Source organism: Coregonus lavaretus, assembly GCF_964263955.1.
Source record: "Coregonus lavaretus genome assembly, contig: HAP1_SCAFFOLD_5868, whole genome shotgun sequence".
Taxonomy (NCBI): domain Eukaryota; kingdom Metazoa; phylum Chordata; class Actinopteri; order Salmoniformes; family Salmonidae; genus Coregonus; species Coregonus lavaretus.
The window spans coordinates 26,888-36,636 of NW_028158168.1; the positions used below are offsets into that span (position 1 = coordinate 26,888).

At 43.6% G+C, this 9,749-nt stretch overlaps 1 protein-coding gene across 1 annotated transcript in view; it reads right to left on the reverse strand.

Annotated features, from left to right (window-relative positions):
- Positions 1-7,225, reverse strand: part of LOC311124357 (voltage-dependent N-type calcium channel subunit alpha-1B-like) — a gene marked incomplete at both ends in the record, with an annotated part of 32,490 nt that extends 25,265 nt beyond the window's left edge. The window contains 7 exons of the mRNA XM_084198519.1: positions 3,185-3,316; positions 3,438-3,550; positions 3,672-3,784; positions 4,012-4,221; positions 5,508-5,591; positions 6,684-6,773; positions 7,110-7,225. Coding sequence (XP_084054645.1) covers positions 3,185-3,316; positions 3,438-3,550; positions 3,672-3,784; positions 4,012-4,221; positions 5,508-5,591; positions 6,684-6,773; positions 7,110-7,225 — 858 coding nt within the window. The remainder of the gene's footprint in view (positions 1-3,184; positions 3,317-3,437; positions 3,551-3,671; positions 3,785-4,011; positions 4,222-5,507; positions 5,592-6,683; positions 6,774-7,109) is intronic.
- Between the last annotated feature and the right edge of the window lie 2,524 nt (positions 7,226-9,749).

Genomic DNA, 9,749 nt, shown 5'->3' on the forward strand with positions numbered 1-9,749 from the left:
ACTGGAAGGTCCTGAACAACACAGATGGAACACTGCACTTGAAGGACCTGAACAACACACACTGACTGAACACTGCACTGAAAGAGCCTGAACAGCCCAGACTGAACACTGCACTGAAAGAGCCTGAACAACACAGACTGACTGAACACTGCACTGGAAGAGCCTGAACAACACAGACGGACCACTGCACTGGAAGGCCCTGAACAACACACAGCCTGATTGAACACTGCACTGGAAGAGCCTGAACAACACACATCCTGACTGAACATTGCACGGAAAGAGCCTGAACAACACAGACTGACTGAACACAGCACTGAAAGAGATCGAACAACACAGACTGAACACTGCACTGAAAGAGCCTGAACAACACAGACTGAACACTGCACTGAAAGAGCCTGAACAATACAGACTGAACACTGCACTGAAAGAGCCTGAACAACACATGGCCTGATTGAACAGTGCATTGGAAGGACCTGAACAACACATATCCTGATTGAACACTGCACTGAAAGAGCCTGAACAACAGACTGAACACTGCACTGAAAGAGCCTGAACAACACACAGATCCTGCTTCCATTATGTCAGCAAGGGAGTGATTCTACTGTAGTTAATATTCCCAATGTCAAGGCATGCAAACCTAATTTCTCTCTGGATCAGCTGCATTCGTCTATTTGTTTTTAATGTCCTCTCTGCCTGCGCTTTGTGCATTTAGATCACATGACTGTAGTGTTTCTGAATTTAAATTGATTATTAAGCCCACGGCTGAAGTTGAAAAACACAGAGACCATCTACTCTGTTTCTGAGTGGGATCAATAATTCATAGAGCGGAGTAATGAAAATCTCTCCTTTCCATACTGCTACTCCACACCGTTACCCACTCTGCATTCCATAATACTAGAGCAACAATGCATGGTAGTAAAAACAACTTACATCTATATTACATCACAAGCTAAATGGTAATGCTAACAATAATACAACTGGCTAATGTTGAGTATCTCCATGGGTAATACAGTACAGTGTGTGTTCTGGACAGGAGCTTTTTACCATCAAGGACCACTTTGGAAACAAGTGTTTTAATTAATAATTTTACAGTGGCTTGCGAAAGTATTCACCCCCCTTGGCATTTTTCCTATTTTGTTGCCTTACAACCTGGCATTAAAATTGATTTTCTGGGGGTTTGTATCATTTGATTTACACAAAATGCCTACCACTCTGAAGATGCAAAACATTTTTTTTTGTGAAACAAACAAGAAATAAGACCAAAAAAAATTAAACTTGAGCGTGCATAACTATTCACCCCCCCAAAGTCAATACTTTGTAGAGCCACCCTTTGCAGCAATTACAGCTGCAAGTCTCTTGGGGTATGTCTCTATAAGATTGGCACATCTAGCCACTGGGACTTTTGCCCATTCTTCAAGGCAAAACTGCTCAAGTTGGATGGGTTCCACTGGTGTACAGTAATCTTTAAGTCATACCACAGATTCTCTATTGGATTGAGGTCTGGGCTTTGACTAGGCCATTCCAAGACATTTAAATGTTTCCCCTTAAACCACATGAGTGTTGCTTTAGCAGTATGCTTAGGGTCATTGTCCTGCTGGAAGGTGAACCTCCGTCCCAGTCTCAAATCTCTGAAAGACTGAAACAAGAATTTCCCTGTATTTAGCGCCAACCATCATTCCTTCAATTCTGACCAGTTTCCCAGTCCCTGCTGATGAAAAACATCCCAACAGCATGATGCTGCCACCACCATGCTTCACTGTGGGGATGGTGTTCTCGGGGTGATGAGAGGTGTTGGGTTTGTGCCAGACATAGCGTTTTCCTTGATGGCCAAAAAGCTCAGTTTTAGTCTCATCTGACCAGAGTACCTTCTTCCATATGTTTGGGGAGTCTCCCACATGCCTTTTGGCGAACACCAAACGTGTTTGCTTCTTTTTTTCTTTAAGCAATGGCTTTATTCTGGCCACTCTTCTATAAAGCCCAGCTCTGTGGAGTGTACGGCTTAAAGTTGTCCTATGGACAGATACTCCAATCTCCGCTGTGGAGCTTTGCAGCTCCTTCAGGGTTATCTTTGGTCTCTTTGTTGCATGCCCTCCTTGCCTGGTCTGTGAGTTTTGGTGGGCGGCCCTCTCTTGGCAGGTTTGTTGTGGTGCCGTATTCTTTCAATTTTTAAATAATGGATTTAATGGTGCTCCGTGGGATGTTCAAAGTTTCTGATATTTTTTTAGAACCCAACCCTGATCTGTACTTCTCCACAACTTTGTCCCTGACCTGTTTGGAGAGCTCCTTGGTCTTCATGGTGGCACTTGTTGGTGGTGCCCCTTGCTTAGTGGTGTTGCAGACTCTGGGTGTCACGACTGTCTGTGAGATGCGGTAAACGAAGTCAGACGCAGGACACAGAACTCTCGGATACGTACTTTTAATACGAAAAGGATCCAAAAGGACACAGAAAATAACTCCACGCAGGGAGGAAATAACCTGCTCACAAAATAGACAACCGTGAAGGGGAAAACAATCACACACAAAGTACAGATGACAGACAGGGGTAATTATAAGGGAAACAATTAACATAATGACGAACAGGTGTAAACAATACAGACAAAACTCAACAAACACCGATAACATCGAACGTCAATAGCTAGTACTCCGGGGACGACGAACGCCGAAGCCTGCCCGAGCAAGGAGGAGGAGCAGCCTCGGCAGAATCCGTGACACTGGGGCCTTTCAGAACAGGTGTATAAATACTGAGATCATGTGACAGATCATGTGACACTTAGATTGCACACAGGTGGACTTTATTTAAGTAAATATGTGACTTCTGAAGGTAATTGGTTGCACCAGATCTTATTTAGGGGCTTCATAGCAAAGGGGGTGAATACATATACACGCACCACTTTTCCGTTATTTATGTTTTAAAATTCTTTGAAACAAGTTATTTTTTTCATTTCACTTCACCAATTTGGACTATTTTGTGTATGTCCATTACATGAAATCCAAATAAAAATCAATTTAAATTACAGGTTGTAATGCAACAAAATAGGAAAAACGCCAAGGGGGATGAATACTTTTGCAATGCACTGTAAGTGATATCCTCTGGGTCCACATTGTACATTTTGTTGTATATGTCTGTTACCCAAATACATTCAATTCAATTCAATACTGTGAGAGGCACTGGGGGTTGACTCACATTCCCCCAAAGAGCTGCATGCCCAGTAGGGCAAACACCACGATGAAGAGGAAGAGGAGGAAGAGCAGGCTGATAATGGACTTCATGGAGTTGAGTAGAGAGACCACCAGGTTCCTCAGAGAGTTCCAGTACCTACAGGGACACAGGAGGAGGACGAGGAGGGGGAATACGAGAGGAGGTGCTACACATATAAGATTGTGTCATGTATAGTTTTCATGTCATGTTTTGGATGATAGGGTAACAGATCACTCACTTAGTGACTTTGAAAATCCTGAGCAGACGGAGAGCTCGCAGGACGCTGATGCCGTAGGAGGCCCCAGGTTTCACAACTGCCCAGATCACCTCAAAAATACTGCCTATAATCACCTAGAAGGAGAGTACATTGAATTACTTAAAATGTGCTTCTCCTTAATGCAATGCAATGTAATGTAATTCTCCACAATACAGTTCAGCAGTACGGGTTTGATTGAATTTTAGTCTCACTCACTCCAAAATCAAAACAGTTGAAAGAGGAATGGAAGTAGTTCCTAGGTCCTAGTCCATACATTTTCATAGACATCTCAGTCAGAAACAAGCCCAGGAATACAAACTCTGCCAAATCTGCCAGGGAGAGGTAAAACACACAGATACATTCACTGAGTCAAATATGACCCCCCTGATGTCTGAAGTGAAGGCACTGATTAAATACAACTAATACACTATATAAGTGGTTGCGTTGTACAAACAGCAAATAAATAGAACGATAGGTTCGGTTGGTGTTGGTGGGGAAATGAACGATACTGTACAGTATTCCCTCAGATGCAGGGCGGGCATTGGGCAGGACTTACACAGTGCATAGGTGAGCCACTCAGGCTGGTCATAATGGACGATGGCCACACACAGTGTGTTGAGGCCCACCAGACACAGGACTGTCCAGTAGAAGCTATGGGCCTTGACCAGGCGTCTGATGGTGAAGCGGAGCCGCTTCTCTTTCCTCCGGAAGTAGGAGGCACTGTCGTTCTTGCTGCTCTTTTGGCTGGCCCGGGTGAACGGAGACCCTGGGGGAGCAGTGGGGGGAATAGCACACACACACTGGAGATAAAGTCACACAATCACCAATACAGTATTTCTCATAAAAATCATTTTAATGTAACTTGATGACCTGAAGGTTTTCACTTGGTGGGGACAGCCTCCAAACATCATTAGACTTGATGAGAGGAAAGATTACAAAATGACAGCTAATAAACTCCAGATCTGTACTATGGCTAAAACAAACCACATAATAGCATGCCAAATACAGCAACTTGTATGCAAATTAGAGGTCATTTATAATATGATCAATTGCAGATTGTTCTTTACATTTCTCTTAAATAATGCTGCATCATATTGTTCAGATGGACAGTATCCTTCTCAGTGTCCTCCTGGCTAGTTCTTGGCATCCGTAAAGAACTCTGTACACTGCCCTCCTCCTTTCTCCTACACCTCCTAGCCCCTGTGCCATAATAAACCCTCTGTAACTTAAATTAAACTAAAATGTAAAGTGGGGCTGGACCAAAAAAAGAAAGATGAAAAATGGTTCTATTAGCATCTCGTTAGTGGCCCAGGAGGAGAGGGAGAATCATCATTTCCTGGGCTATTTTCATCTCCAATTTTAATTTGGTATGAAGCCTCATAAACTCAGCACAAAGTCAGGATTGCCCTTTTCCTTTCTCCTTTTCACTCTCTCCCTCCATCTCCCTCTCCTTCTCCCTGTCATATCTCTTTTTATGGGATTCTAATACTGAGCCAAAACACATCATTTCCATTTAATTACTGTGCAGTGATGCAGATCTAATTGAGGAGTATTAATAATCACTTATGCAGCAGGACTGAGGAGTTCAAACAGATAGTAGTTGCCAACCGACCGCCAAGAAGGAGAGAACAGTTGGAGATGACTTTATTATTTTTTAATAAGAGGCTATTGCAATGCTTCTGTCATTAGTCATTCTTAAAGGTCACTTGTCTAACAGAATAGACAAAACCAGGACGCATTATGTCACATAATGAGAATAATAGGAAGTGTAGTTACTTATTGAGTTATAAAGGCTAGTATTCAACCCAAATTGATACATATTGTAGGCAATTGGGCCAATACTGCTAAAAAGACAAACTGCTAAAAATACAAAATGATTAAATATGCAACATTCCTCAATCGAAGGACAGTTTCAAAATATATTGTTCCAGACCTGCAGTTGAGACCAACATTAGAGACATGAGACAGCCAGTAGATAGGTAGACCAGTATATAGCAGTGAGCCGTGTGAAAGCTGACAGGTTGGTTGAGAGGTCACGGGCATTGGCCTTACCAACAGATGAGATGTCAGTGAAGTGGTCCTCGCCCTCCTCAGCATTGATCAGGTCATTCTTGCTCTTCTTGGCTCTTTTCAACACTGAACACACATTAGAACAATACCGTAGGGTTAGTATTTAGCACCAGACCAGAGGTCCTTGAACAGTATATCAGTATAACCATATTCCAGGCAGATAATATATACAGTATGTGTGTTTGATGGATATGACATCAGCTCTCGGGGTATTAAAACCCTTGGCCTACATCTAATTAACATAATACAACAATTCCCATCAAAATCCATCTGTTTAAGCTAGAGACATCTGTTTTTTTGCATGGGCTGCTTAGACAGGGCTTAGACTCTAGAAGGTTATTAATACAGGACTTCTATCAGGCAACTAACTTACTTTCAAAAAAGAAGCCCACAACTTCAGCCCTTCACATTTATGACAACTTGTGAAACAGCATCTCATGGGAGGCCTCTCAGGTCTTGTTGGCTCAATAGACCATTCAAACTTGACTGGCAACACAGCCCCCTCACACACACTCTCCCAGGCAGGCTCTCTCTGAACTGTGGCGCTGTGCACTTCTTTCCTGTTGTAATCCAATTTACATGTGGCCCCAACACACATAATTAATGTGGGTTCACACTCGGTCTGTGATTAATTCTGTGCTGGGCTAACAAGGCTAAAAGCAGCAGCACAATATCTAGACCAGAGAGGGTGGGTGGTATCAGCCCAAAGCCTGACACAGCCACAGCCAGAGAGGAGCCTGGGAAGACAGTCCTGGGCAGACCCAGGGAGACAACACAGACAAATCTCATTACATTTACATTTTAGTCATTTAGCAGATGCTCTTATCCAGAGCGACTTACAGTTAGTGAGTGCATACATTTTTTTTTTTTCATACTGGCCCCCCGTGGGAATCGAACCCAACTGAGCTACATCCCTGCCGGGCCATTCCCTCCACTACCCTGGACGACGCTGGGCCAATTGTGCGCCGCCCCATGGGTCTCCCGGTCGCGGCCGGCTACGACAGAGCCTGAATTCGAACCAGGATCGCTAGTGGCACAGCTAGCACTGTGATGCAGTGCCTTAGACCACTGTGCCACTCATCCCCAAGGTCCTGAGTTTTCCCTGATCAGATCAGGCGGTCTGACTGACCTAACTCAGGGCCCTAGTATACTCTTCACCTGGGTTGTTGTGTTTCCTCTTGTACCACGCTCCATCCAGAGGAGACTTCTCTTCAGCATGCTTGTCCTCCTCTGCCAGCATCACTTCCTCTGAAACAAATACACAGCCACACACCATAACATGAACACGCACACACGCATGCACCACGCACACACACACAGATTTCCAAACCATCAGCATAATTCATATTACATATCATAACGCCCTAGGACTAATGCTATGTCAACATAATGTAACATACTGTATCTTTCTAGCTAGATATAAGAAAATGTGTGGCAGATTACTGCATATAGTATCAAATCACATTTGCCTGTAACTTACCCTTGAGCAAAATCTTAAGCAGTATTTAAGTAAACTTAAGTATTAAAGTAAAGGGTTATTAAGTATTAAAAGTAAAATGGAGAAGGAGTAGAGGGCAGTCTGACCTGCCTTGCATATCCATTCCAGGTATCCAGTCAGCTCTCTCTCGATCTGCTGCTGCCTGCGAAGCTTCAGAAACTCCTGCCTCTTCTCCACACGCTCACGCTCCTTGGCAAACTCCCTGTGGGCACAAACACACACACTTATCGGACAAGCCTGGGAGCAACACACACAGTTGTAGCTACAGGTCAGAGTCTGGAGCACTCATCTGCTGCAGTCTGCCTCCCAGCTGTGGAACTGGCTGTGGGTGAATCTTTTTGGAGAGACATTTCTAGAGTCTTTGCTTCCTCTACATGATTTTGCGAGTCCATATTGGCAATACAGTCAGGGGAGTGTGCAAACATCAGATCTCTATGGTTACACCATGAAGCAATCATATAGTCCAACCTATTTAATAAACAAACATTTACCCCAGACACAGGCCCACAGATCATTAGCTGGAAGCTAAAGTGTCCCACACTGTACAGTAAAGGACCATATGTATACTGTAACTGCACTCTACACCAGTGTTTCCCAACCCCTGGTCCTCAAGTGCCCCAACAGTTCACCGTTTCGTTGTAGCCCTTGACAAACACACTCATTGAGGGCTTGATGATTAGTTGAGAAGTTGAATCAGGTGTGCTTGTCCAAGGTTACAATAAAAATGTGTACTGTTATGGGTACTGGAGGACCAGGGTTGGGAAACAATGCTCTACACAATGCAATTACACTTTGACTTTGGAAATCAAATGAGCGTCATTCATTTTCATCAGTGCTTGTTCCGAATGCACTCACATTATGGAACAGTCAATGGAAAGAAGCTGAAAGGAGCATGTGGTGGTTTGTGTAACCATTAATCTACACTGTGAAGCCACAAACACAACACCACTGTCGTCATCTCCCTGGATTGAGTCGCTGAGGTTGAGGACATGCTTTTATTTATCTTCCTCCTTCCACCCACAACTTCTCTGTGTAGTACTAGCTGCTTAAGACTTGTTAACGAGAGGGTTGGAGGGATGGAGGGAGGGAGGGAGGGAGGGAGGAGGAGAGAGGGAGGGAGGCAGGGGGGAGTGGAGAGATAAGAGACAGAGAAAGAGAGAGAGAGAGAAAGAGACAGCAGAGAGACAGAGAGGGAGATAGGGATAAAGCTCCACAAATACCATTTAGAAACTGTTGTCCTAGAGCACACAAAAAACTATACCTACCTCTGCCTAAACATCAGCACCACAGGTAACTTCCATAAAGCTGTGAACGATATGAGAGACAAGGCAAGAAGGGCCTTCTACGCCATCAAAAGGAACATACAATTTGACATTCCAATTAGGATCTGGCTAAAAATACTTGAATCAGTTATAGAACCCATTGCCCTTTATGGTTGTGAGGTCTGGGGACCGCTCACCAACCAAGAATTCACAAAATGGAACAAACACCAAATTGAGACTCTGCATGCAGAATTCTGCAAAAACATCCTCAGTGTACAACGTAAAACACCAAATAACGCATGCAGAGCAGAATTAGGCAGATACCCGCTAATTATCAAAATCCAGAAAAGAGCCGTTAAATTCTACAACCACCTAAAAGGAAGCGATTCCCAAACCTTCCATAACAAAGCGCTCACCTACAGAGAGATTAACCTTGAGAAGAGCCCCCTAAGCAAGCTGGTCCTGGGGCTCTGTTCACAAACACAGACCCCACAGAGCCCCAGGACAGCAACAGCAACACAATTAGACCCAACCAAATCATGAGAAAACAAAAAGATAATTACTTGACACATTGGAATGATTTGCCAAAAAACTAAGCAAACTGGAATGCTATTTGGCCCTAAATAGAGAGTACACAGTGGCAGAATCCCTAACCACTGTGACTGACCCAAAATTAAGAAAAGCTTTAACTATGTACAGACTCAGTGAACATAGCCTTGCTATTGAGAAAGGTCTCTGTAGGCAGACCTGGCTCTCAAGAGAAGACAGGCTATGTAAACACTGCCCACAAAATAAGGTGAAAACTGAGCTGCACTTCCTAAACTCCTGCCAAATGTATGACCATATTGGAGATACATGTTTCCCTCAGATTACACAGACCCACAAAGAATTTGAAAACAAATAAAATGTTGATAAACTCCCATATCTATTGGGTGAAATACCTGTGACCTGTTGCCACAAGAAAAGGGCAACCAGTGAAGAACAAACACCATTGTAAACACAACCCATATTTATGTTGATTTGTACTTTAACTATTTGCACATCGTTATAACACTGTACATAGCCATACTATGACATTTGAAATGTCTCTATTCTTCTGAAACCTTTGTGAGTGTAATGTTTGCTGTTGATTTTTGATTGTTTATTTCACTTTTGTTTATTATCTATTTAACTTGCTTTGGCAATGTAAACATATGTTTCCCACGCCAATAAAGCCCATTGAATTGAATTGAATTGAATTGAGAGAGAAAGAGAGATACACAGAGACAGACACAGCAAGAGAGAGAGAGGCAGATGAAGAGAAATGAGGGATCCCCTCCCTGAACGGTCTGCCACCACAGCTCACTCTGTGAGAGCCAAGCAGTGATTGGTGTCTCTCCCACGCAGGTCTGAGGGAAGCTCCTTCCTGCATTGCAGTGGCTGTGTGTGTGCGGGCTGTGAGGGCGTGGTGCAAGCTCCACAGCA